The sequence below is a fragment of the Phyllostomus hastatus genome, unplaced genomic scaffold (assembly GCF_019186645.2).
Source record: "Phyllostomus hastatus isolate PE091 unplaced genomic scaffold, TTU_PhHast_1.1 phas_contig_402, whole genome shotgun sequence".
Lineage (NCBI taxonomy): Eukaryota > Metazoa > Chordata > Mammalia > Chiroptera > Phyllostomidae > Phyllostomus > Phyllostomus hastatus.
In genome coordinates, this window is record NW_025333873.1 from 3,319,255 (window position 1) to 3,346,580 (window position 27,326).

General features: G+C 51.7%; 3 protein-coding genes across 6 annotated transcripts; 2 read left to right on the top strand and 1 right to left on the bottom strand.

The window, feature by feature from the left end:
- Window positions 1-3,927, top strand: PREB (prolactin regulatory element binding). Of its 2 annotated transcripts, XM_045844308.1 has the most exons (9): window positions 1-363; window positions 953-1,145; window positions 1,342-1,562; window positions 1,752-1,832; window positions 1,935-2,059; window positions 2,257-2,430; window positions 2,571-2,643; window positions 2,834-2,993; window positions 3,178-3,927. In XM_045844308.1, the coding sequence occupies exons 1-9, from the start codon at window positions 229-231 to the stop codon at window positions 3,270-3,272; spliced, it is 1,257 nt and encodes a 418-aa protein (XP_045700264.1). In that variant the 5' UTR covers window positions 1-228; the 3' UTR covers window positions 3,273-3,927. The 2 variants fall into 2 exon arrangements, with proteins under 2 accessions (XP_045700264.1, XP_045700265.1); XM_045844309.1 differs by lacking the exon at window positions 2,834-2,993.
- ABHD1 (abhydrolase domain containing 1) lies at window positions 3,878-9,387 on the bottom strand. The gene is made up of 9 exons (XM_045844307.1): window positions 8,911-9,387; window positions 6,009-6,169; window positions 5,493-5,675; window positions 5,255-5,300; window positions 5,008-5,120; window positions 4,700-4,873; window positions 4,544-4,592; window positions 4,281-4,446; window positions 3,878-4,157 (listed from the first exon to the last, which is right to left on the bottom strand). Exons 1-9 carry the CDS (start codon window positions 9,184-9,186, stop codon window positions 3,946-3,948), a joined length of 1,380 nt encoding a protein of 459 aa, XP_045700263.1. The 5' UTR covers window positions 9,187-9,387; the 3' UTR covers window positions 3,878-3,945.
- On the top strand, window positions 8,315-26,537 carry CGREF1 (cell growth regulator with EF-hand domain 1). Of its 3 annotated transcripts, none has more exons than XM_045844315.1 (6): window positions 8,315-8,722; window positions 24,134-24,245; window positions 25,253-25,318; window positions 25,404-25,474; window positions 25,598-25,722; window positions 25,937-26,537. In XM_045844315.1, exons 2-6 carry the CDS (start codon window positions 24,139-24,141, stop codon window positions 26,345-26,347), a joined length of 780 nt encoding a protein of 259 aa, XP_045700271.1. In that variant the 5' UTR covers window positions 8,315-8,722; window positions 24,134-24,138; the 3' UTR covers window positions 26,348-26,537. The 3 variants fall into 3 exon arrangements, with proteins under 3 accessions (XP_045700271.1, XP_045700270.1, XP_045700272.1); XM_045844314.1 differs by lacking the exon at window positions 8,315-8,722 and adding an exon at window positions 13,321-13,471; XM_045844316.1 differs by lacking the exon at window positions 8,315-8,722 and adding an exon at window positions 14,786-14,913.
- Window positions 26,538-27,326: the final 789 nt, after the last annotated feature.

A 27,326-nucleotide genomic window follows, 5' to 3' on the forward strand; every position in this document is an offset into this window, starting at 1 on the left:
CGCTTGCGTACAAAGCGTCAGCGAGACCGGGTTTGACCGCCCGGGGCGGAGATAGGAGTTACCGTGTGTGTGGTTCGAGAGTGGGCAACGTCGGGGGTGTGAGAGGGGTCGGGAGTCCTCCCGGCGGAGACCGAGTCGGGTTCAACAGCGGCCAGGGCAAGAGTCGAAGGCCGGGAGCGACATGTCCTGGGTGCTGCGGTGCGGACAGTGAAGTGCGCGGCGAGCGGAATGGGTCGGCGCCGGGCGCCAGAGCTGTACCGGGCCCCGTTCCCGCTGTATGCGGTTCAGGTCGACCCCAGCACCGGGCTGCTCATCGCTGCGGGCGGAGGAGGCGCCGCCAAGACGGGCATAAAGAATGGAGTGGTAAGAGCGCAGTGCCACTCTGTCCGGGTCACACCTTGGGCAGAGGGCGATTCCGGGAGGGTCGCGGGGGCGGGCCGCACTCCAGCTCCCGACCCTACCGCTGCCCAGTGGAAATTCCTGGCAAGCCAGGCATCCCGACGCGAATTTCAGCGGAGAACTTAATCATAGGGCGATTGAGCGACTCCTAAGGTAGAGTGAAAACTAACAGTGCTGCTTAGGCGCTTTAGCTCCACCGCAGGAGCAGCCCCGGGGGTCTTATCCTGGTCTTTTCCGGGGAAGCCACAGAGGCCGCCGGTCCTCCAACAGCAGCGACGGTGCTGCATTTGGCCCTTAGGCTAGCTTTTCTTCACTTTCCTAAGCGTCGCCCATTAACTCTGTGAACTGGAGGCAATGCTCCCAACCCTGCCTTGCTGTACAGATTGGTGAGGTTCAAGACAAAAGGGGGGGGGGGGGCGGTAGAGAAAGACTTGTAAACTAAGAAATGCGGTAAACAAAGGGGTAGGGTATCAGATCCTAGGATGCATGTTTGCACTTGGGGTAAACCCCGGACAGCCCTGGATCTTGCTCAGCCCGCTTCCCTCTCCCACAGCACTTTCTGCAGCTAGAGCAGATTAACGGGCGCCTGAGTGCCTCCTTACTACACTCCCATGACACAGAGACACGGGCTACTATGAACTTGGCCCTGGCTGGTAACATCCTTGCTGCAGGGCAGGATGCCAGCTGTCAGCTCCTGCGCTTCCAGATCCAGCAGCAGAAGGGCAAAAGCAAGGCAGAGAAAACAGGTGAGAAGCTGGCTCTCTAGCTTTGGGAAGAGTGTTAATTGAGTCAGATCACTCTGATCTTGGCCTCTGAAAAAGTGGGGCTGGAAGTGGGGTTATGGTAGCAGGGGGGAAGCTGGGTGTTCACCAGACCTGTAGAGAGGGGGCCAGTATTATTAGCTATAGAAGCCTGGAACCTGGTGGGCTCTGTGTGTTGCAGGCTCCAAGGAGCAGGGGCCTCGGCAGAGAAAGGGGGCAGCCCCAACAGAGAAGAAATCTGGAGATGAAACCCACCAGGAGGGGGCAGAACTGAGAGTAGAGAATTTGCAGGCGGTGCAGACAGACTTCAGCCCTGATCCACTGCAGAAAGTTGTGTGCTACAACCATGAGAATACCCTGCTTGCCACTGGGGGCACGGATGGCTGTGTTCGTGTCTGGAAGGTATGGTTCGGGGGGTTAGGGAAGGGTGCGTGTTAGCAGCAGCATGACCAGAATTGTGAGAAACTGAACGTGGGTTCCGGGAACTTGTGAGGGAAATCTGCACTGAGTGGCCCTTGGGAGAGAAGAGGGTGGAGGTCGTGGCACTCTTGCTGGGTACCCAGGCTGACCATGGTGGTGGTTTGACTGTAGGTGCCCAGCCTGGAGAAAGTGCTGGAGTTCAAAGCCCACGGAGGGGAGATTGAGGACCTGGCTTTGGGGCCTGATGGCAAGGTGAGGAGGGGAGAGGGTGGAGAAAGTAGGGGGTTATGCTGCTCATTTTCTGTAACTGGATCTTCTAACTGTCCTTCCTTTGGGATCTTGATTCCTGACTAGTTGGTGACTGTGGGCTGGGACCTCAAGGCCTTCGTGTGGCAGAAGGATCAGCTGGTGACACAGCTGCACTGGCAAGAGAACGGACCCACCTTCTCTAACACGCCTTACCGCTACCAGGCCTGCAGGTGGGAAGGTCCTGGAGGGGGGCCAAAAGAGGCTCAACCTAGATGTGGTGGGGGAGCAGGAAAAGACTGGGGGGAGCTGGGGAGGGTTGTGGCCTTGGCGGTGTGACCTCAGGCCTGACCGGGACACAGGAGGGTACAAACTCTTGAGCGGGGCTGGGCAGGCCCCACAGGCTCAATGGCTTCTCGCCGGCTCCCAGGTTTGGGCAGGTTCCAGACCAGCCTGCCGGGCTGCGACTCTTCACAGTGCAGATCCCCCACAAGCGTTTGCGCCAGCCCCCACCCTGCTACCTCACAGCCTGGGACGGCTCTACCTTCCTGCCTCTTCGGACCAAACCCTGTGGCCATGAAGTCATCTCCTGCCTTAGTGTCAGGTTGGAGACAGAGCTGGCTCGGCTGGGTGTGAGGGTGGCTGGCGGAGCAGCAGGAAGAGCCCTGCCTGGGGGCTGTGGCTAGCGAGTGAGCGTTGCTCTACGGGCCTCAAGGACAGTGCGCATTTTATTGTTTGTTGCAGTGATTCGGGTACCTTCCTAGGCCTGGGCACGGTCACTGGATCTGTGGCCATCTACATAGCTTTCTCTCTCCAGGTAACGGGCAGAGGTGGGCACAGCCCAGAGGGCCCTTTGGGTGGGAACTCTAGGCCTTCTTCTGCCCTGGGGGCAGGAAGGAATCTGGCCCAGCCTGTAGAGCGAAAGCTTTCTGGGGTGTGGGGGCATGCTTTCCAGAAGGAATGTTCCCAGCTGGGGCTTCTCTCCCTCATTTTCCTCCTGTCGCCAGCGCCTCTACTATGTGAAGGAATCCCATGGCATTGTGGTGACGGATGTGGCTTTTCTACCTGAGAAAGGTCGTGGCCCAGAGCTCCTTGGGTCCCATGAAACTGCCCTCTTTTCTGTGGCTGTAGATAGTCGTTGCCAGCTGCATCTGCTGCCTTCACGACGTGAGTCATCGGGGTGGGCAGGTACCACCCAACCTTTATCTGTAGCAAAAATTTGCTTCCTGGAACAATGGGCTGCTTGTTTATAGCCACCTGCCCTCTCCGTGGATGGAGTCGGTCGAGGGTTCTGTTTGCTGGGCTGTGAGGCCCTTTGCCCACTGACTTCTTCTTCCCTCACCCCCTGCAGGGAGTGTTCCTGTGTGGCTACTGCTGCTGCTATGTGTCGGGCTGATTTTTACGACCATCCTGCTGCTCCAGAGTGCCTTTCCAGGTTTCCTTTAGCCTCTTGCTCCCAGGGAGTCAGCGGCCTAGACCCAGCCACCTTCTGGACTAAAGTGGAAGCCTGGATGCCATTGCTCACTCCACCTCTGCCTGGGTCCACAGCTGAGGTGGTCTCTGATGGGACTTGACGGAACTGTCTGCCCTGCCCAGTTAAAGCTTGACTGTGGCCCTGCGTGACTCTTGAGTTCTGGGAAGCCTGTGTTCATCATCTTTGGATCCACCCAGGACAGTGGTGTCTGCAGCCCAGGCCACAGCACCTGCCTCCTCTCCTCTGCTCACTGGGGGCTCCTGAGCTTATCCTTTCTCCAGAAATATGTGAAGATACCCCAGAATCTGGAGTCAGTGCTGTCCTTCCTGCAGAAGCAATCTGTTTCTCCTCCTCCCTCACAACCTGGGGCCAATTGCTCTTCCCATGAGCCCATTGCACTTCCTGGGGCAAGCACCGGCCTGGGACTTGGCGTGAGAGAAAGAAGGGGCAAAAGGAAGACCCAGGCAGTAATCTGTGGGTTGAGCTGAGTAGCTCTAGGCCAGCCAGGCTAAAGATGCAGTAAGTTCCTAGGTGGTCCACCCTACCCTTGAGAACAGGGAAAGTGAACCTCAGCCCATTTGACAGGAAAAGCTGATATTTAATAAAAAAGGGAAAACTGAACTGAGACCCTAAGTGGCACTGTTGTCAGCTCTTGCCTCCCTTGGAAGTTGAGAGAGCGCCGAGGCCGAGCAGCTCTGCCGGGTGCTGGAAGACGGCTTTGGCGTACTGGTGGAAGAGGCGGCTCATGTAGCAGTGCTGCCAGGGGAGCAGCCCTTCCAGGAAGCCGATGTGGCCACCCTGGGCTGTGACGAGCAGTGCGACATGGGGAGATTGCTGGGCAGCCTGTAGCGGGAGGGCTGGGGGAGAGGGTGGAGAGGAGGTCAGGAGCCCAGGCCTCTACCGAGAACCCAGGCTCTCTCCACTTCACCTCACGGCTCACTGTCCTTGGCGCCTAAAGCATCGAGATTGAGCATGCTCACCATGGGCTGGGGAGAAGGGGTCGTCAGCTGCATTGAGGCAGAGCACAGGTGTCTGGATAGCACCTACTTTAGTTCTTGGGCTTGCTGCGTGGTAGTATGTAACACAGTCTTTATATCCAAAGGCCACAGTTGTGTAGCGCTCATCAAATTGGCGGATCGTGCGGGCCTGTGGGTGGTGGAGGGTGGGGTAGGCTAGGATAAGGGTAGGGAATAGGAAGATACTGGAAGAATTGGGTGGAGGAAACGTGGTTGAAAGACTATACCTGTAGCACAAAGTCTACATCGACCATCTTTTCCATCACCTTTCTGTTCCTGCAAAAGAGAGCACGGGTTTGGCCCTGCTCCTCGACACTGGGAGGACCTGGCACGTCTGCCATCCTGCCCAGTCTGCTGCCCCATCCCACTCGCCGAGACCCTACCGGTCCACAACTTGGCAGAGCCCCGCAGTGAGGCGCTGATTAAAGAGCAGTGAGTTGAGTGGGGTCTCCAGGGAGCTGGTGGTCTCAAAGGGATCCCAGCATGCAGACAGAGTCAGTGCCGCCACCAGCCCTGCAGCCCGTCCGGTCCGTGCCAGGTGGTTCAGCACTAATATCCTGCAGGGTTGGGCCAGTGGCCGTGAAAGAAGGGCTTGCGTTAGTGAGTGGACGAAGGAGGCGGGCGGGGAGAAGACGAGGAGGAGGAAACAACGGGAGGCCTGGCGTTGGGGTTAAGCCCAGGCAGCCTTTACCCTCCGAGAGAGATCCCCACAGCCAACAGCGGAGCACGGGGGTAGCGGTGCTTTATGTGGCTCACGACCGTCTCCAGATCCTCAGTGTTGCTGGCGCAGAAGGCCCTGTGGGTCTGAGGCAAACCAGGTCGTTGGGTAGGGAGGGAACCCCGGGCCAGATGGCAGAAAAATGGGAGGGCAGGTGAACAGAGGCCAGGGGCCAAGGGTCTCCAGGGAAGGGGTGAAGAGCCGTTACGACGGTACTCACCAGCAGTCCTTCCCCACGGCAGCCCCGGTTGTTGAAAACGACAGCCCTGTGGCACACACAGGTGCATTTTAGCCAGACTCTCCCTAAAAGCCGCTCCTCTTCGGCAGCTTTCAGAAAGAGCCCAGCCAGAAGGTACCTTTCATAGAGCACCACCTCCCCATAGCTGTCAATCTGAATTGACCTCCCTGTTACCAGTTCTTAGATACCACCCCACCCCTCTGGGTTGTGCCATCCTTACCTATAACCGTCCCTCAAAGCTTGGTCAGCTAGGTGCAAGATGTAGGTGGTCTGGCTACTGCCCGTTATCCCGGGAAGCAGCAGTACAACGGGCTGCGTGGCGGGGGTTGGGTGCCGGTTGCCGCCTGGCCTGCCGGCCCAGTCTAGCAGCAGCTGTCCTCCGTCTGGGGTCTGGAGAACTTCACTGTGGTTTGGGGGAAGGGGCACCCCGATACCATTAGGAACTCTGTGTATTTAAGAGGTTTACCCCCGCCCTACCAAACAACTCCCATGACTTCCCATTAGCATCGTGTGAGGGCATACATCTGGCCAACCAAGGCTTTAACAAAGTGTAAAGGGGACAGAACAGGTTAAATGTTACCTCACGGGCAATTAGGTAGCCCTCCACAGGGCCACTCCCGTTGTTACCCTCAACACACTGAGGTAGGTGGGGGCCAAGATTGCTTTAATCTCAAAAGAGGTAGACAGGGTTCCCCTGTACTTGCAACTTGGTGTTGCCCCTTCTGACCCTTCTTACCTCCAGTAAAGGACTAGAGGCCGAGGCTGCAGTATGGCTCGGAAGATGGTTTGTAGCCGCCCCTCAAAACACCACAGCGTAGGGTAGAAAGTCTCCACGGTGATTGGACAGTGTTGCTCCAGGAAGGCCAGAAACCGGGACCCTGTCACCAGTCGAGGCTTCTGCAATCACAACACAATCTGCCTCACTCTCCCGATTTTTGTGCCAAGCCAGTGAGGGCGCTTGACACCGGTGACCCCTCTCCAGAGGGCATCCTGGAGGGCACTGCTGCTGCTGGCGATGAGAAGTCTAGCATACCTCGGTCTGGAATGGCCGAGTCACCTGTTAACATAGTCCAGCTAGAGGCCGAAAGGACTGTGGTCCTGGAGGGCCACCTCTCCAGGACCGACCTTGCACTGGCTCAGAACCAGGGCTGGGAGCTACCGCAGCCGACAGGGGCTGACCACCCCCCCCCCCAGCCTATCCGTGCACCACCCCACTGTGGAATTAGCAGGTAACGTAGGTAAACTGCCTGGCCGATCCTGGCAGGAAGGGTTGGGACCCCAGGCAGAAGCTCAAGAAATGCAGCACCGTTGGATCTGTGAGCTTTGCCTCGCAGTTGAAGTTTCCACACTGTCAACCACTGTCATCTTCCCAAAACAAGCTCTGGCCACTGGCTCCCCCTGATTTTAGCACCGCGTTGTTGCATACTTCTATTCCCTACTGGGTGTGCTCACCACTGAAGGGCGTCTTCCTACGCAGCACCTCACTTTCTCCCTTGGGCCCCTGCCGTTAGGCCACATGAGCAGATCTCTTCCTTCACACCAGCCAGGAAGAAGATAACACTAGATAACTAGTGTTATCTAGTTATCTAGTCACTAGATAGGGCGGGTGGGCTGAGTGGGCCCTGAGGCTGACTTACAACCCCTCTGCTTGGTGCTCCCGGGCAGACCAAGGGAGTGAGGGGGACTGGCCACATAGAGGGCTTCTGAAGGAGTATGCTGTGCAAAGCCAAAAGACTTCAGACTCAAGAAACAGAAACTGCGTTTCTGTTGCAGGACCTAAGGAACCCGAGGACCAGACTCTTAACTCTTCTGCAGTCTTGGTAGCAGAGGAGTCTAGCTAAATCGTGAACTAGAGAGGCCAGGTTGGTAGTGCGACTGCTGTGAGATGTGAGTTGAACCCTGGTTCTCGAGCCCTGGGATAATAACACCTGTGATTCATTCATTGTGTGCTGCATGCAGGCACTAGGCTAGGCCCAACCTTATGAGACAGGATACGTTATGAGTGAAGAAACTATGGCTCACAAAGAGATGTGGTTGTTTCCCAAAACCACACAGCAAATGAGGCAAAGCAGAATTAATAATAGTTATATCACCACTAATACTAGTAGGTAAAATTTGTTCAGTGTTCTTTATGCTCCAAGCATTGTGCTAAGCATTTTACATAATAACGTCCCGTGATCTTCATAACACCTCTTTGAGACAGGTAATGTGATCCCTCTGTGGATACAGGTTTGAAAGCCAAGTAATTTGTCAAAGGTCCTGAAGCTTGCCAAGGCTAGTTAGTGGGGGAGCTGGAATTCCAACCCACGTCTAGAGTTTGTGCTTAGTCACTGCACTGCATTACTTCCTAATCGCCAAGATTTTCTGTTGTCACCAATTTATTAAGTCCTTGTCAAACAGCTCAGTAGTGCAGAATAAGGTGCCAGTAAATTAGGTGACAGGTTTGATTTATGTGGGTTAGTTTCACTTTAACTATAGTGAAGTGTTTTTTGACTCATTCCTGAGAATCAATACCCGTCCATCGTGCTGGGCAACCCAAACGCCATGTCTTCAGGGCATTCCACAGTGACACTTTCCCTGCATGTTAATCAGGACGGAAAAGTCAAGGAAGGGTTTGGAGTGTGAAGTGGCAAAGGTCTGACTTCAGTGTGGCTTGTCGCAAAGGCAAATGTATAGTTCAGGTCTGAAGTGAGTGATTTTCCAAATCAGACATATTGTATAAAGTAAGGACTTATACAGTATTTGTGAGGTTTGAATTTTTTAAGTTGTTTTATTAAGGCAGACTTGTTTTATAAAAAAAAATGCACATGAATGCTGAAAGCTCTGAAAAGTCAGGTAACATTAAAATTCCCTATTGATCTGTTTAAAGGGCTTGAATCAATAGATTTCTTGTTAGACTCATTTACTTGGAACAGAATTTAATGAGGATAAAAAGATTTAGATTTTTCTGGATATGTAAATTAGGTATTTAATCTACATTTCAGTGAGAATATAATCTCCAAATTCATCAAAATCAACGCTTCAGAATTTTTAACTGCACTGTACTTGGAGAGCCTAGAACTTAAAACAAGGCTGAATGAGCCAGCATAGTTAGGGTTATCCATTAATCCTGAGCCAGAAGGGAGTGGAACTTCCCCCAGCCCTGAAGGACGCAAGGCCCTGCTATCTGATGGGGTGGTGTTGGGAGTTGGCCACAGCCCCGCAGGCCTCCAGGGTCCTTCATTCAGTGCAGCTACTGAGAAACGTAGCTATACTGCGGAAAGGAACGGGAAAGCCTAGTAGTGTGCACGTCTCCCTGACGCCGCAGGACGCCTTCCACCCGTCTTTCCCCGGATGTCTGTGCACGCCACAGGGAGCAGCAGCCCTCTGATGCCGGCAAGGCCCAGATGCATGGGAAGCATAAGAGCTGCAGAGAATCTAGGCAGGCAAAGAAATGACTCTCCTAAGGTGGTAAGCAAAGAGGAGCCTGGCTGGAGCGCAGGGCCAGGGTCTCGGTGGGGTTGAGACGTCCAATTTCACCTGGGGCGGGAGGCCCAACCATGCCAACTCCCGCAAAAGGCTTGAGCTCCGGGCTGGAAGCTGTCCCCTAGACCCGAGTACCCGCTACCCACCAGCCAGAGCTCTGGACCCTCACCCACCTGGGGCACATATGCCCAGTAGTAGCCCAAGTAGAGGGCAGCGCCAAGACCCAAAAGCAGAAAGAACAGCTCTGTCCAGGTGCCGCTCGGGGAGAAGCTCAGCATAGTGCTGCTGGGTTTTGACTCGCAAGTTCTTGATTGGCCCCAGCACCGTGACCGTGACTTGTAGGCCTGCAGGTACGCGCCCGGACCCACCCGTTGCGCGCTATTGGATGGCCCGCGCAGGTCCCGCCTCCACTGCCCGGGGGGGGTGGGGTCCAGTGACCCTGGCCCCATTCGCCGTGTGTGAGCCTTGAGGGGCTGCGCTAGGACCGCGAAGGGTTGGGGGTGCTGCGTCCGGGGCCCAGAGGTTCGACCGCGGAGCCGAACCCGAACCGAGTGACTTGCAAATGGCTTCCGCGCCGCGCCTCCCCGCCTCCTGCTTCCGCGTCGCGGTCACTCGCGGGACAGCCCCTGGGAAGGACCGGCGGCCGCCCCTGCCGCCGCCATCTTGGTGAGGGCCCCTCCAGCCCCTTCCTGGCGCTCTGCCCGGGTGGCGGCAGGCGGCGAGTCAGGCAGCCTGGTCACCTAGGACACAGCGGCTCCAGGGTGACGTTGTGCCGTGTCACACAGAGTACAGCCATGCACAGTGACCTTTACTCTCGGGACATGGCCGGTTCCCGTGGTAACCAACACCCTTCCCAGTGGTCCTCACACTGGACACACCGGGCGCGCTGCAGCACTCACTCCATAGTCACATAATCAGGCTTCGGCTACGGAGTGGGCAGTGGGCGGCTTACACATGGTCGCGCTTACACACACACACACACACACACACACACACGAGTCAAAGCCACTCACACAATGTCACTCTGTGTGATGTAATCCCTGTCAAGGAAATACAGCGGATACTTGCCCCCCACCCAGCCTGTACCAGGCACTCGGTGCACCCCAGGGGTGCCGTCCCTGTCTTCACCGGACGTGGAAACAAGTCAGCCACAGGCCCAGTGGCTCTCAACCTTGACTGAAGATCGGAGCCATCGGGGGTTTTAAAAACTACCAGTGTCCAGGCCCCAACTCCAATATAGTTGGTCTGCAGTGGAGACTAGGTAGCAATGTAACTGAGAAGTTCTCTGGAAGATTCCAGTACGCGGTCAGGGTTGAACCCCTGCGGTGGGGTGGGGTGCTAGGTCAGGGAAGGTCCAGCTGCAGGGGGAGGTGGAGGAGGGTTCCGGAAGGCCATGGGATTGGAGAAAGTGTACCCAGTATTAAATGACAATGCATTTTAGCTGAAACCGAAAAGTGAGGAGTTTCCCAGGCAAGGGGGAGGCAGGCAGAGTAGTTGTTCCAAGAGCGGAAACAGCCTAAGCAAAAGCCCAGATGTGAGAGACTTCTTAAAGGAAACGAGAAATTGGGTCTGGAGCACACGAGATGGTCAAGGAGCCGGGTGTGAGTAGCTACATAAAGATGTTCGAGTTTTTTCTAAAGGTGGAGAAAAGCCAACAGAGTTGTATGAAGGGGCGGGCAACATGATCGGAGTTGTTTTATTTTTAAAGATTTTACTTATTTGTTTTTAAAGAGAGGGGAAGGGAGAAAGAGAGGGGGAGAAACATAGACATGTGAGAGATACGTCAACTGGTTGCCTCTCACACCCCAGCCAGGGACCTGCCCGCATCCCAGGCGTGTACCTTGACCGAGGATCAAACCCAAGACCTTTCGGTTCTCAGGCCCGCACTCAATCCAGTGAGCCACACCAGCCAGGGCCAGAGTTGTTTCAGAAGAATCATTCAGGGTACTTGGAGAATGGGTGCTGTAAACAGAACTTCGGCAGAATGATGGCTGCCTGGATGGGGGGGGCGGGGCGAAGCTCTCCAAGCTGGGAGGCCGCATTCACAGTCGGTAGGAGGTGTGGGGAGAAGAAGGAGTCATGGATGGCCCCAGCTTTTTGACTGCCCTGGTTCACGGATGCGTGGCGGTGCCTGTTTCTGGGATAGGGAAACTGAGGGGGGGATGGTGCAAGGGATAAGGGGACACACTCTGGCTCAGACACTTAGAGGCTGGGGTGCTGGTAGGTGTTCTAATTGTGTTTTCTTGGATCCTGTACTTGTCTGTTTGGTGTTCATTACCACTAAGCCAAACTAATGGCCAAAGTTGTTTACATCACCCCAGAGTAGGACTCTGGATAGAGTCACTACTCTGAGCCCTTCCCTCATCTAATGCACACACACCAAGCCAGCATCCCCTCTCTCCTGAATGGATACAGGGCCAGGTACCAGACAGCTAGGGACAGCCCCTTTCCTCCAAAGTCCACCAGAAATATTCAAACTAGCCAGTCCAAAGGTGTCTTCCATGCCCTGCCTTGCCTTTCTCACTTAGTAAAGGCTGTGGCCTACATCCTGCCCTTGCTGCGTCCTGCCTCCTGCCCTGCACTGGTGCTCCTCGCTGTGGGCCTGTGGGCAAGCGGTGCCTCTTATTTCCAGAGGAACTGTAACATCCATCTTTTCTTTCAATGGCATTGACCTCTCCATGTTGTCACTCCGTCACCTTGATGAGTTAAGATTCAGGCACAGATCAGCAGGCTGTTCAATTTCTGATGTAGTCTGGAGCTTAGAGACTAGAATGTGAGGATTGGTTGTCATTGGCATTTAGATAATACATTAGTTTGCAGGGTTGCTGTAACAAAGCACCACAAACTGGGTATCTTAAACAACAGAAGTTTATTATCTTACAATTCTGGGTACTAGAAGTCCAAGATAAAAGTGTCAGCAGGACTGGTTCCTCCTGAGAGCCGTGAGGAAGAATCTGTCCCAGGCCTCCTCACTAGTTTCTGATGCTTTGCTGGCAACCTCTGGCCTTCCTGGTCATGCAGAAGCTTCACCACAATCTCTCTCTGCATCTGTACATACTGTTCTGTGTGTGTGTGTGTGTCCACAGTTTTATATGGATACCAGTCATATTAGGAACCCACCCTACTCCGGTAGGATGTCATAGTTACTAATTATATCTGCAGTGACTCTACTTCCACAGATTACATTCTGAGGTAGTAGGGTTTAGGACTCAAACACATACATTTTGAGGATACAATTCAACCCATAATACAGAGCGATGGCAGTGACATGAACAGATGAACACAAGGACAGATGGAGAGTGAGGAAACCGCCCAGAGGAATTCTGAAGCATGGAAAAAAACTAAGAAGAAATGACTATAGAGAGAAAGATGGTGCTGATTAAACCAATGAAGACTGTGATCCAAGGAGGTAGTGTCCATCAGTGTCCACCCAGGGAAGAGGACAGGATGATCTTGGTGAGAGCAGGGGTGGATGCTGATGGGAAGCAGCTGTTGGAGAGGCAGAAGATGAAGATTCCAGAGAGATAAGAAGTCCATTTATTCAAAGAACTAAATCCTGCCCTGGCAGGATAGCCCAGGTGGTTAGAGCATCGTCCCGATACACCAAGGTTTCTGTGGCCCAGGGCACGTGCAGGAGTCAGCTGGTGAATGCATGGATGGGCAGAACAACAAAATGACGTCTCTCTCTCTCTCTTAATTCCTCTCTGTCTCTAAAATCCATAAAAAAAAAAAAAAGAAGAACTAAGTCCTTGGGCCAGTGGATGAGGATGCAGTCTGGAGCCTTGGTGGCGGACCGACACTGTGACGAGAGCAGGACACTCCATTTTGACCACAGAGCTGCGGCCACACTCTGCAGCACTCTGTGCCAGCCAATGACTACCGCCATCGCCCTCAAGATACTCTCCCCAGACCAACCCCCTCTGTGTCTCATACGGAGCCACTTCCCAACGATGTGCATGGTCACAGCCACACAGTGACACTGTCACTAGAAAGCAGCAGGCACTGCTGTCACTTGAGTATCTCAAACAACTCAGCAAGAGTTCACCCAGACAGCCTAACACACATGACACCGACATCCTCCGGCATGGTCGCACACAGTCAGTCACACATCGGCCATACTCTTTCAAGCTCACACTATCACACTGGTCACGCAGTCACACAAAATACCGCCTACTCTGTCACAGGCTCGCCAAGCACACAGCCACAGGCACCACTCGCACCCGCACACATTAACAGTAAGTTGCATTCTGTCTTGTCCCTGCAGGAGCGGCACCCACAGCATCGCCGCCGCGAAACAAACACGCTTGTGATTCACGCAGCCTCACCATCTGCCTCTTAGTCTCGCTGTCTATCTAGTTGTCAGCCTCTCTCTCTCTCTCTCTCTCTCTCTCTCTCTCTCTCTCTCTCTCTCTCTCTCTCTCTCACACACACACACACACACACACTCACACACACTCACACACACTCACTTTCGGGGGACCCAGCGGAGGAAGACTGGTGGAGGCTGCGGAGGCCGGGTTCCCGGGTTCGGCGGGTCAGGGTGGGGCGGCTGCCCTGCCCTCGAGCTGGCGCCCAGGACTCTGCCCGGGCCAGGGCGGCGGCTGCGGCCCGGAGGGCGACGTGGAGCGGCCACGTGGAGCTGCCCAGGGGCGGGCAGGGCGGCGAGGAGCTTGGCCCACAGCCGCGAGCGACGCCGAAGCCGCCCCCAGCCGGAGCCTCCCCGCGCCGCCGCAGGTGGGTCGGAGCCCCTGCCCGGGCCGGCGGGCTGCGGGTGCCGGCCGGGGACCCCCACCCCAGGCGGCGGGGGCGGCCCCCTGGCCTCTGGGTCTGGATGCTGCGGGCATGCCCGGCTGCATCCGCGCGGCCGCTGCGGAGGCCCTCGCCTCCGGGGAGAGCAGGGGGAGGAGGGAGCGGGAAGCTGGCGACCCCCCTGGGCCTGCCGATGAGGTTTCGCGGTGATCCAGGCGCTTTCCCTCCGGTTGTCTCCGCTGTCGCCCTGGCCGCGCCGGGGAGAGGGGCGCCGGCGGGAGTCTCAGCCGCATTTGACAGATGAAGAAAAGGGGACGGGGAGGCGGAGGCTGTCACCCTGCTGGAAGCGGCAGGACGGAGCCCGCTCCCAGCCACTGGAACCCTGTGGCTGCCACAGCCACTGCGCGTTTTCTTGGGCTGGGGGTGGGGGTCTGGGGCTGGGCGTGGGAGTGGGGGCTGGGGGGGCGGGGGGGCGGGGGCACTGGGCTGGGGCTGGGGCTGGGGGGTAGAAGGCGGTGCTGGGAGGCACGGGAGGCACCAGAGAGATAAGTAAAGGGAGAAGATTCAGTCCCGAATAACTTCCTGGCGGACTTAGCCAGCAGAGGAACGGATGCCCTGGGAGGTGCTAGGCTCGCGCCCTGGAAAGTCAAGCGGAGGCTAAGGCATCCCCCACAGGGATGGCGCGGAGGAAGCTTTTGCGTTGGATGGGAAGTTATGAGGGATGCAAGGCCCCTGCCACATCCTGGAGCCTCTGAGCCGCTCACGGAGCATCCGCTGGCCGCCAGCCATTTAACCTGCGTTACCCGCGGCATCCTCCCCACGCCCCTGGCAGGCAGAGGCAGCTCTGTGGCCTTTTGTGGCTGACTTGGAAGTCAGGCGGCATCATTTCATCTACTCAATAGAAGTGGGTCGTTAAGTCCAGCTCGTGCACGAGGAAAGGTGCGTTAGGCTTGAGCTTTTGTGGGGCAATGTCCAAGAATTCGTAGACCTGCTTTTCAAACGGCTCAGTTGGCTTCGCGAGTGAGTAGTCTGGTGAGATGTGGTGGGTGCTTCCCCTCTGCGCCTGAACTGCTACCACAAGAGGTATTCTTTGTTCTCTGAGAGAAGACGGCTGCTAGCGGATGACATGTGAAGCCTGAGGAATAGGTTGTGACAGCCCGGCGAGATTGAAATTACTCCAGAGCCTCCTGTTGGCCTAGGTCCCGGCAGCAAACAGATGGGGAGGAGAAAGCAAATGCAGTTTTTCAGGTGGGGAGACCAGGATGGTGGGTGTGTGTGCAGCCACTGCAGACAGTCAGGAAAACTTCCAGAAGGAAAAAGGCCAGGCATTGTGCTCTACACACCTTGTCTCTGGAACCTGACCACACACCCCCGCCCCCCCATGAGAGGTTACACGTGGAGAACTTGAAACACAGAAGTCACAGCTGGTGAGTTGCAGAGCCTGGATCTGAAGCCAGACAGCCTGAGGTCGGGACCCAGACTCTGGGCTTGTGCCACCTATTCCTTAGCGCTTGTGCGTTTCTCTGTCTTCCTCTTAATCATTGATTTAACATTCGTGTATTCCCCTATTTGTGCATTTGCAAGCTTTAAGGAGAAAAAGTAATTCTACTTTATATTAATTTATAAGATTGCGCCTCACATATAGTAGGTGCTTAACAAATATGAGAGAAATGAATACCATTTATTGTCATTCTACAAACTTACATTTACACTTTCCTTCCCTACGAATGTTCGCCCTCCTGGTCTTTGTCACCAAAGGTCTTAACTTCTGCTGGCGCCTCCCATGGTGTCCTCTGTGGCATCCAGGTCCATGGGCCATACCGTTTGGCATTCCCCTTCTGGCCCGCTGGCCCTCTCAGTCATTATGTGCCCCTCCTTCCATCTTGGAGCCTGGAACCCTCAGCTGACCCCTGCACGCCCACCCCTCAAACCAGTAGCACTGAATACAAAGAACTGAGTGAGGTAGCCATTCACCTAGCCCCTCCTTCAGCCGCTGCTTCCTGACTGCACAGGTGCTCTGTGGGCAGGGCCCTCTGTGTAATCTTCCTGGATCGGGCACGAGTATGCAGTTCTTGGACTTCCACCCGGTCTCCTTGGGGTTTCTATGGAGATTCTGTCTTCAGGCCCCGGCTGAGGCCCAGGTGCTGGTGAGCTCCTCCCCACTGAGAACCCAGGTAGCCCGGAGCCCTAGCTGCGTTCCCTCCTCTCCTCTATCATTTGTCTCCTTATGGTATCTTTCATGATACAGAAGTTTAACTTTTTAAAAAAGATTTATTTATTTACTCGTTAGAGAGAGGGGAAGGGAGAGAGAAAGAGAGGGAGAAAATATAAATGTATGAGAGATACATTGACTGGTTGCCTCTTACACACCCCCAACTGAGGAACGTAGGCTGCAACCCAGGCATATGCCCTGACTGGGAATCGAACCTGCAACCTTTTGGTTTGCAGGCCAGTGCTCAATCCACTGAGCCACACCCAGAAGTTCAAACTTTTGACATGCTCAAATCTGTCCATTTAGCCTTTAAAACTTATGAGTTTGAAAATCTTGCCATGTTTGGTGGCTCCGTCACATAACATGACTTGCTTAGCCAGTGCCTAAGTGTTCCCCCCAGTTGTTTTCATTTCTCTGATGAATTAATAGCATAGCTTGTAAGTACTCTTATACCTAACTTCTTTCCCACTCATATTCTTCTTTATGTGATTCCCAGGATGATATTGTTGGATCAGTTTCACAACAACTAATACACTTTTGCAGATTGCTCTCTAGAAACAGTTAAGGTTTATAATTCCTCACACAATATATGTTAATATTTACTGGTTCTTTAATTTCTTTAATAATTATTGGACTAAAAAATTGCTATTTTTTGCATCAGTTTTGCTTTTAGGTTTTTCTAGGAAATTGACTGTATCTGCTAAGTTTTCAAATTTCTTCTTTCTGTAGTCATGTTCCCATTTTCATTCCTAATATTTTTTTTCTTTTTTCTCCACCCTTTATTCCCCTCCGCCCTGCACACCCCCTCCCACCTGCATTCCCCTGCTTCCGTTCATGTCCATGGGTCACACACACAAGTTCTTTGGCCTCTACATTTTTTATACTATTCTTAACCTGTCTATTTTCTACCTACCATTTATGCTTCTTATTCTCTGTACCTTTTCCCCTCTCTCCCCCTTCCAGTCCCTGATGATATCCCTCCATGTGATCTCCATTTCTGTGATTCTGTTCCTGTTCTAGTTGTTTGCTTAGTTTGCCTTTGTTTTTGTTTTAGGTTCAGTTGTTAGTAACTGTGAGCCTATTGTCATTCCACTGTTCATATCTTTGATCTTCTTTTACATAGAAGAAGATCTTCTTTGATCTTCTTTTAACATTTCATATAATAAGGGCTGAATAATGATGAATTCCTTTAACTTGACCTTATCTGGGAAGCACTTTTTCTGCCCTTCCGTTCTAAATGATAGCTTTGCTGGATAGAGCAATCTTGGATGTAGGTCCTTGCCTTTCATGACTTTCTAGCCTCTTCTTGCCTGCAAGATTTCTTTTGAAAAATCAGCTGATAGTCTTACGGGCATTCCTTTGTAGGTGACTCTTTCTTTTCTTCTTGTTGCTTTTAAGATTCTCTTCTTATCTTTAATCTTGAGTAATGCAATTACGATGTGCCCTGGTGTGTTCCTCCTTGAATCCAACTTCTTTAGGACTCTCTGAGCTTCCTGAACTTCCTGGAAGTTTATTTCCTTTGCCAGATTGGGGAAGTTCTCCTTCATTATTTTTTCAAATAAGTTTTCAATTTCTTGCTCTTCCTCTTCTCCTTCTGGAACCCCTATGATTTGGATGTTGGAATGTTTAAAGTTGTCCTGGAGGTTCCTAAGCCTCTACTCATTTTTTTTTTTTAATTCTTGTTTCTTCCTTCTGTTCTGGCTGAATGTTTATTTCTTCCTTCTGCTCCAAACTGTTAATTTGAGTCCCAGTTTCCTTCCTGACACTGTTGGTTCCCTGTACATTTTCCTTTATCTCACCTTTCAGAGCCTTTATTTTTTCCTCTAATTTGCTACCATATTCAACCAATTCTGTGAGCATCCTGATTACCATTGTTTTGAACTGTGCATTTGATAGGTTGGCTATCGCTTCATCGCTGAGTTGTATTTTTTCTGGAGCTTTGATCTGTTCTCTCTTTTGGGCCTTTTTTTTTTTTTTTTGTCTCAGCTTGCTTGTTACGTAGTAACGGGTGGGGCCTTAGGTGTTCACCAGGGCGGGGCAACTCCTAATATTGTTTATTGTGCCTTTTTACTTTGTTCTTAATGAAAGTTGTCAGAACTTTGTCTCTGTTATTAGTCCTTTTAAAGAAACACCATTGTTTGGTTTTGTTGCTCCTCTCTATTGTATTTTTCATTTCTGCTTTTATTATTTCCTTTCTTTTAATTTCTTTAAATGTATCCTGTTTTACCAGCTTCTTGAGTTGAAAGCTTAACTCATGAGCTTTAGCTTTACTTCTACTGTAAACTTTTAAGTCAATCCGCTTTCCCTCCAGTACTGCTCTAGCCATGTGTCTTGTTTCGATGCACATTTCCCAATATTATCTGATTCTAAGTAGATAACAAGTTCCATTATCTTCTTTGATCCATATGGAAGTGTGCCTTTTAAATGTCTCTATATATGAGATTTTTCACACCATTCTTGTTGATTTCTAGTGTAATTGCATTTTAGGTATGTAACATAGTGTGAGCCTAATTCTTTGATATTCATTGATCCATACTCTGGCATCCTACTTGTAGGTTTTTATAAATATTCCACGTGTTGAGAAGACCATGCATCTGCTAAGTGATTGAAGTGGGATTCTCTATTTCTCCATTAGCTCAGGGTTATTGAATGTTTTATTCAATCTTCTATATTCTTAGTAATTTTTAGTTGGCTTAATTACTGAATGAGATACGTTAAACTCTCCCACCATACTGGCTGATTAGATTTTTCTCCTTGTAGTTATGCCGGGTTTTCTTTTTAAAGACTTTATTTTTCCTTAGGGCAATTTTAGGTTCACAGCACAACTGAGAGGCAGATACAGTGACTTCTTGTTTCAGCCCGTACCCACACACGCATAACTTCCTCATTACCATCATCCCTGCCCACCACATGGGACATGAGGACCTGGTGAACCTATCCCGGTCATAATCCTCCAAAGTCCATAGTCTACCTTCGTGTGCACTTTTGGTGTTGTTTGTGCTGTGGGTTTGGACAAATGCGTAATGACCTGTATTCATCATTATACTCTCATACAGAATCTTTTCACGGCCCTAAAAATCTGTGCCCCGCCTATTCATCCCTTCCACCCCCAACCCCTAGCAACCACTGATCTTTTTACTGTGTCCATAGTGTTGCCTTTTTCCAAATGTCATATAGTTAGAATCATACAGTGTATAGCCTTTTCAGATTGGCTTCTTTCACTTAGTTATATGCATTTAAGGTTCCTCCATGTCTTTTCTTGGCTTGATAGGTCATTTCTTTTCAGTACCGAATGATATTCTGTTGTCTGGATGGACCAGTTTATTTATCCATCCACTTATTCATCCATTGAAGGACATCTTGGTTGCTTCCAGGTTTTGGTAATTATGAATAAAGCTGCTATAAATATCTGTGTGTGGGTTTTTTGTGTGGGCATAAGCTTTCAGCTCCTTTGGGTAAATACCAAGGAGCACAATTGCTGGGTTATACAGTAAGAATATGTTTAGTTTTGAATGAAGCTGCCTAAGTGGCTTCCAAAGTGGCTGCATCATTTTGCATCCCCACCAGCAACGAGGGAGAGTTCCTGGTTTCCCACGTCCTTGGTAGCAACTGGTGTCCTCCGTGTCCTGGATTTTGGCCATTCTAATAGGTGTACAGTCTTATACCAGATTCTTTGAGGTGTTATTAGATACATACAAGTTTAGAATTATATTTCCTAGGGGATTAACCTTTTGTGCATTTTGTAATAAAACTCTTTCATCTATATAACACTTTTCTTCTTAAACTCTAGTCTAATGATGTCATTAAAGCTACGCCAGCTTTCTCTGTCTACTATTGCTTTATATATATCCCTCTTCCTTTTTCTTTTTTTTTTTTTTTGCTTTCAACCTATCTGAGTCTTTATTTTTTAGGTTAATCTCTTAAAAATTGCATATAACTATTTTGTTTTATATACATGTTGGTAGTCTTTATTTCTTAACTAATGAGTTTATACAATTTATATTTATTATGATTACTGATATATTTGAATCTACTTACCACATTATTTTATGCTTTCTATTTGTCTTCCTTTTTATTTTATTTTTGTTTCTTTTTTCTCTTTTCCTGACTTCCACTGCATTTATTTTTTTTTAATTTTAAAAAAGATTTTGTTTATTTTTAGAGAAAGGAGAAGGGAGGAGAAAGAGAGGGAGAGAAATATCAATTATGGTTGCCTCTCATGTGCCCCACACCAGACCTGGCCTGCAACCCAGGCATGTGCCCTGACTGGGAATCGAACTGGCGACCATTTGGTTTGCAAGACAGCACTCGATCCACTGAGCTACACCAGCCAGGGTGAATTGATTAAAAAAAATCCATTCATTTTATTCTATGCTGGTTTGAGGTCATGTATTCAATTTCTATTTTTTTAGTGATTATCCTTAAAATGTTTACATGTTTATTTAACAAAGTTGATCCGTATGTCTATTCTCTTCCCAAACAACCATTGTCACCTTAAATCTTATTGTAGTCTAGTACACTAGTGCAATGCACCTTTTCTGCCTCATGTATTAACATAATTATCATAGTTTGGGACCCTAACAGGATCATTTTTCTTTTTCCTGAAATAGATCCTTTAGAATTTTTTCTAAGAATTCATAATGAGAATTTTATTTTTTAAAAACCTTTATTGCATTTTTCCCATTACCATTTAGTCCCCTTATACCTACCCACCCCCAGATTTTTTTTAATGAAAGAATGTTGGTGGTAAGTCCTCTAATTTATTTAAAATTATTTTTGTTCCACCCAATTTCTCAAAGATAATTTTGCTGAGAATAGCATTCTAGAATGGCAATTTCCCTGACCCTCCCCCAACAAATTGAAGTACTGTAGTACTACTACTATACTGGCATCACTGTCACTGTTGAAAAATCAGCTGTCAATCCTCCTTTTTAGGTGACTTGTCTTTTCTGACTGCTTTTAAGACCATCTCTTTTTCTTGGTGTTCTCTGGTTTCACAAAAGCTCTAGGTATGCGTTTCTGTTTATTTAATTTGCCTGGGACTGTTGAGCTTCCTGGACTGGCGTATCAGTGTTTTTCCAACATACTGGGAAAATCTCAACTGTTATTTCTTCAAATACTGCTTCTATCCAATCTTCTCTATCATCTTCTCCATCCTCCATGCCACTTAAACTTTAAAATATATTTTGCATGTCTTTTACTCAGTGGACTTGTGGAGGTTCAGAACTAGGTACTTCTGTAGTACTTCTGTGGTACTCGGATTGTTTTGAGCTAAAGGCAACTTCAGCTGCAGCTCAGGAGAAACTTCCACCCTCCCTTGATGACCTGGAAGGATTTGAATTAGGGACCTTGCTAGCAATGGGAGAGTTTCAGAGATAACCTCTTTTGACCTATCTACTGGGCAGGACAAACTTCTGATTACTAAACACCTGCTCTTCTTGTCCTGCAAGGACCCTTTGAAACCCCAATGTGTATTACCTCCTCCCTAGCTCAGAATTCCTATATGCCTGATCTCCCTTTCTCTCTCTGAACCTCCCTTTTGTGGGGGGGGTCTCTGACTGTCTCATGTATGTGAAGTTCCCATACATATATATACATATATATATATATATTTTAAAGATATTTATTTATTTATTTTTAGAGAGAGGGAAAGGAAGAAGAAAGAAAGGGAGAGAAACATGGATATGTGAGAGAGAATTGCCTCTTTCATGCCCCCAACCGGGGCCTGGCCCCCAACACAGAAGTATGCCCTGACTGGGATTTGAACCTGGGACCTTTTGCTTCACAGGCCAGTGCTCAATCCATGGAGTGACACCAGCCAGGGCTACATATATTAAATGTGGTTATTTTCTCTTGCTGGTCTGACTCATGTCTGATTATTAGACCAGCCAGAAGAACTAGAGAGGAGAGGAAATTTTGTTCCTCCCCCACAGACTGTGTTCTGGCTAATATATTCACATCTATTTTCCATTTAGTTAATTCTCACATCATCTGTTTAACCACTCATTGCATTTTTTTAAATCAATCTTTCCTTTATATTTGTATGTTATATTTGGTTCATCTTCAAATCTACTGGTTGTTCTTATGCTTTTATTCCTTTCTCATAGTTTAAAGCTTCTCTTTAATTTCTTAAAACATATGAAATATTCTTTATATTCTGTGTGATAATTACAATATCTTTAGTCTTTGCAAGTCTGGTTTTGCCTGCTCTTGTTTAGCTGGCTCTTATTCACAGTGTCTTATTTCCTTGTATACTTATGACTTTTGGCTGTGAATTCATGCTCCTTGCGCATGACTCCTTGAGCTCCTTGAGCTCCTTGCTCAAACTTCCCCTGTGGAACTTCTTTGAGCCCTGGATTGGAGTTGTGTTGTCTCAAACAAGGTGCACATTTTTTCTGTCCGTCAACCAGGGGTGCTATCAACCAGGTACCACTTCAAAATAAATGACCTGCTCTAGGTTCTTGAACCACAGAGGCAGCGCTAACTTGGCCCCAAACCCACATTAGAGCAGGCTTCTTACACATTCTCCGGGAACATATTTTTCTCCTTCCTACCCAGCTCCAAAGTCAAACAAAATAAGCATGACTCTGTGATGCCCTTCTTCAGAGTAAATTTACTTTCTGTTCACCCTTAGGTGAGATCTGAGCTGTTTGAATCCCAGCTTTATGTGGGTAATCTCCTATTGGTCTCCTCCCATAGCTTGGGTCCAGGCCTTCTCTCTGGTCTCCTCTATCGCACAAAGCGCCCAAACTGGTAGCTCCAAGTTCACTGGGGTTTGGTTTGCTGGATACTCTTGAGGCAAAAGCCGACTTCCAGCTGACTTTTCCTTGGGATTACTGGTTTCACTGTGCTTTTGTTCTGAAAATTTCTTGTTTTCTTGCCAGCTCATTGCATTTGAAAAGATACTTTCTATTTTTATCCAGCTCTGGAGTTACTTGCACTGGGACATTTACTAGCATTCTCCCAGACATGGAGGCCTGGCTGTTTTTCTAGTCCCCTCTTTTACTGAAGGGTGTCCACTGTGGTGGGACCTCCAGGGGCCCCCAGTTACTATGGAGATCTCAGTTCCAGCGGCCTCCCTGGTGTGCATGCATCCCAGACCTGGTCTCCTCCCCTGGGCGCTACAACTAAAGCACACGGACCTAGGCTGCCGGCCGATGTTTGTGAACCCCTTTGGGGCAGCTGTGGCTTCAGCACCCATCTAGCCTCTGGGGACCGTGCAGACTCGGGATATCCTTGGGGTCAGCATATGCATAGAAAACTGCAAACAGTTTCGAGGACTCTAGGTAGCTTCACCTTCGTGGGGACTTCCGTGTTTTGCTGCTGCGTCCTCAGGGCAGCTCTGCTGGCACAGTGACGGCCAGGTTCCCACATGTGTCTTCCCGTCAACCAGATGCTCGCCGCTCTTCCATCTCCCGGGAGGCTGATGTGCACCCTCGCAGTGGCTCTGAAAGTTGTCAAGGTCACGGAACTCTTTCAGACTCTGCCGACAGCTATGGATCTTTCTCCAGGAAAATCCAGTGCCGGCCACTATAGGGAGCCGTGTCAGAGGGCTCCTCATTTTCTGCCCAGCCCATGCACTCAGTGATTTGTCTACCTAGAGGTGGGCGCGGGGTCTCAGGCCTCAGCTTTGCTGGGCCTCTGCTCCCTCAGGAACTCACATGGTGTGTACACAGCCTGGGACTAAGCAGAAAGCCTCACGCTCCGTGGTTTTGATTGAGCCTCTCTGTGTTTGGCTGTTTTCATATAATCAGGTGACTGTGTTGCCAGTGGGCCTATACAGGGTAGGCCTAAGGGGAAGTTTTTGTTTTTTCCTTTGTATTGGCATCTGATTTCCTGTTTGCACTTGGTAAATAGCAGTTCCTGGGCCGCTGCTGGCTTGACCCTGGTTTATTATGTTTTCAAGCCCCTACCTGAGTTTAGACCTATTTCAAGGAGTCTGAGCCTCTTTTGATTTGTTCTTCGGTGAAATTTTAATAAATGCTAACTAACAAGATGCCTCTCTGTTTAACTCCTGGTCTTCTTGTGACTCTCTGCGCTTCCAATTTGGCTTTTTTCTTGACCTCTCTGAGCTAGCTTCCATCTGTAAAAGCAGTAGACCAACCTGGATCGGATGTACATTTGTAACCGGCCCCCCGTGCCCCCCCCCCCACCCCCGCCCCGTGAGTGCCTCGGGGTTGCAGGGCAAGAGGAACGGGGTGCAGGGAGGGGCTCCAGCCACAGCGCCACTTCCACCAGAGCAGGCCTCTGTGCATGTCCCACACTGGATCTGGAGTAAAATTCATTTTGAGCAGAGCTCCATGGGGATCACTGATGCCCCTGTGTTCTGCGGCCTGAGCTGCAGGTGGAGGCAGGGAGAAATGTTCCTTGTGTGACCCACTGGTCCCCACTCTGTGGCAGACACCACCCCCCTGACTCCCTAACTCTGCTCCTAGGAAAGATGTTACCCGCTCCAGTCCCAGGGAAGATGCTACCTCTGACGATGAGGATGTTCGTGCTGCTGCTGCTGCCCCTGAGTCGGGCCGCTCCCAAGGATGGAACCATGAGGTAACGGGATCCAGAGGTCGGGGCCATGGGTGGGGAGCGAGGGGCCTTTGGAGAGTCCCAGGCTGTGGTGGGCCCCTCGGGGAGGCAGGCTGGGGTGTACGCTCCCTAACCTCTGTAACCCTTCCCACTGCCCTCCACCTCTCTGCCTTGACCCTGTTCGGGTGCCCCACACAAAGTGGGCACGCAGTGGGTGTTTGCCGGATGCATTTGGAGCTCAGGAGCTCCAGGGAGGTGTGAAGCTCAGGGGAGAAGCTGTGGGCGGGGAAGGGGCTGCTGTCCTCTTATGGAGACCTGAGTGTGGGGGCTCCGAAGAAAGAGAGGTCGTTAGCATGTCATCTCCACTTTCTTTGACTAGTTTTTCTTGTACCTGTGCAGTGTGCATCCTGGGCAGGGTGGGGGGCAGACGCGGGACAGCAAGGGCTGGCAGCAGTGACTGAAGCTGCTGCAGCAGCTTTGCCAGCTCCGCTGCCCTCACGGGTCTGGGCTGACTTGGGCGAATGGGTAGCCTCGCTCAGAACTGAGAGCCAGTCTGGGGCTTTAGAGACTGACCAGGAGACCCTGAGCAGACTGAAACTCCGAAACCAGCACGCATGCCCTCAGCCTGGGGGACCAGGGAGTCCAGTTCGTGTCGTTGTGTCAGTCAGCTCTCTACCAAAGTGGGCTGTGCCACTGAGCTTGGCCAGACACTCGCCCCTCGGGCCCAGAGTCAGAGAACTGTTGCCCCTCACTGCGCTGTCTTCTTGGGTCTCCAACTTGTATCGGTAGGTGCGGCCTCATCCAGCCTCTGTCCGACCAGATGTTTTATGGAGCTTTTCCCTTCCCACTCAGTTAGGAGTCTGCAGACACCGTGTCCGAGGGAGGAAGGCTCTGCTCCTGAGGACAGCAGAAGGGCCTCCTCCCCCAAGGGTCTGGGAGAGAGAACTCTGCCAGGACTTTGGGGGTGGGAGGCCGGTCCACTGGGCCCTCAGGGAGGCTCTTGGTGAGTCTGGTCCTCCCCTCTCCTCCAGGCTGGACTCCGAGGTGCAGCAGCAGCCCCTACCCAACCCCTTCCAGCCAGGCCAGGAGCAGCTCCGGTGAGTAGCCTGGGCTGGGGGCCTGCGGGTGAGGCTGGAGGCGGTGGACCAGCCTCTCGTGGGCTGACCAGCCGCTTCCCATCAGACTCCTACAGAGCTACCTGAAGGGGCTGAAGAGGATGGAAGAGGACCCGGAGCACATGACCCGGGAGCAGGGTGAGGGCTGGGCTGAGGGGCTGGTGGACGGGCAGCTCAGGGCGGCCAGAGCTGGGGCTGACGCCTCCTGCCTCCACCACCTGTCCCTCTGCCGCCTCTTCTGACCTGGCTTCTTCCCCTTAGTCCTGCTCTACCTCCTTGCCCTCCACGATTACGACCAGAGCAGACAGCTGGACGGCCTGGAGCTCTTGTCCATGTTGACAGCAGCTCTGGCCCCTGGAGCCTCTGACTCTCCTGCCACCAACCCGGTAAGCCCTGCTGGATGGGACCCTCCCCCTCCTCCCTGGAGGAGACCAGCACCCTGGGGCTTTGGTCCTTTTCATCATGACTCATGTGGTGAATCCCCAGGAATGCTCAAAGCCTGTAGGACGGGGGTGGGGGCAAGGGGGCATTGGGAGGGTCAGGGCTCCGGAGACCCCCTCTGGGCACTGTGGACCCCATAGCCACGGGGCATTCCCACAGGTGATCCTGATGGTGGACGAGGTACTGGAGACTCAGGACCTGAACGGGGACGGGCTCCTGACGCCTGCGGAGCTCATCAACTTTCCGGGAGAGGCCCCGAGACACTTGGAGCCACAAGACGTGGGCAGACAGTCCCTGTTGGCTAAAAGCCCGTCAAGACAAGAAACACAGGAAGCCCTGGGTCTCAGAGAAGCAGCTGGGGGACAGGTGGAGGCCAGAAAGGAGTCCTCGGAGCCTGTACAGGAGGCTGGAGGAGAAGCCGCAGGCCCTGGCGGGGAGGCTGGGGGACAGGCAGAGGCCCTGGACACCGGAAAGGAAGCAGAAGGGCTTCTGGGAAAAACGCCGGAGTCTCAGAACACCCCAGGGGAGTTTGAGGTTCACGCGATACAGCTGGAGAATGACGAGATATGAACCTTGAGGATCCAGGTTTGTGCCCCTAGAAGTCTCGGCGCCGGAACATAAGCTCCGAAGGGTGGGGTGTGTATGTTGGGACAAGGACCACCTCTTGCCCCCTTCCTGGCCCCATTAGGTGGCAGGTCTTTCTGTGCAGCTCACGGAGACCCTAAGTTGAGGACTGAATAAAGGAATGAAAAAACTCACCCCCCTGAGCCATCTGTCTACTGGTCTAGCCCAGCCTCTCGGGGAGCAGGGATTCAGCTTTCCCAGCATCCCCAGCTGGTGCGGAGACACAGCAGAGGAGGGCTCCAGGCCGCAGCCAGCTGCAGACAACCTGGAAGAGAGCTCAGCCTCTCCCCGTCTCCCTGGGGCCCGAGCACACCTGTGCCCCCCTCACCTGGTGTCCAGACACCCAGTGTCCCCTGCAGCTCGAGGCAGCTCTTCCCCATCACCCTGTATCTCCCCCACCCCATAATATTGACAATATCCACCGCTGGTCAACAACCTAGTACACACCAGCATCACACTGGGCATCTCGTATACTGTGGGATTTTAGCCTCTCGGCAGTTCCACGAGCAGATAGAATTAGCTCCGTTGGACAGATGACGACATCGAGGAAGCCTGAGTGCAATAATGCACCCAAGGTGACACAGCTAATTAAGAGGCAGATCTGAGTTCAGTTCTGTCTGCGGCTTCGCACGCCCTGCTCCAGCTCCGCCGCCGCGTCAGCCCTGGTCTCCCCCAGGGACAGCAACAGCTGCATCCTGGGTCACATCTGTGGCTGAGACACTGCCTTAACTACCAGGCGGCTCCCAGGGCGGAGTTCCCAGGCTTTGGAGCGGTCACTGGGAAGCTATTTTTGGACGGCACAGGCCCCACCAAACCACAGAGTAGGCCCCCTGCCTGCTGGCCTGTCAAGCTGTCAGCCCGAGCCACTCCTGGGGCCACGGAACTGGAGTCCTGGGACAGCACAGGGGCCCAGAGGGGCTTTTCT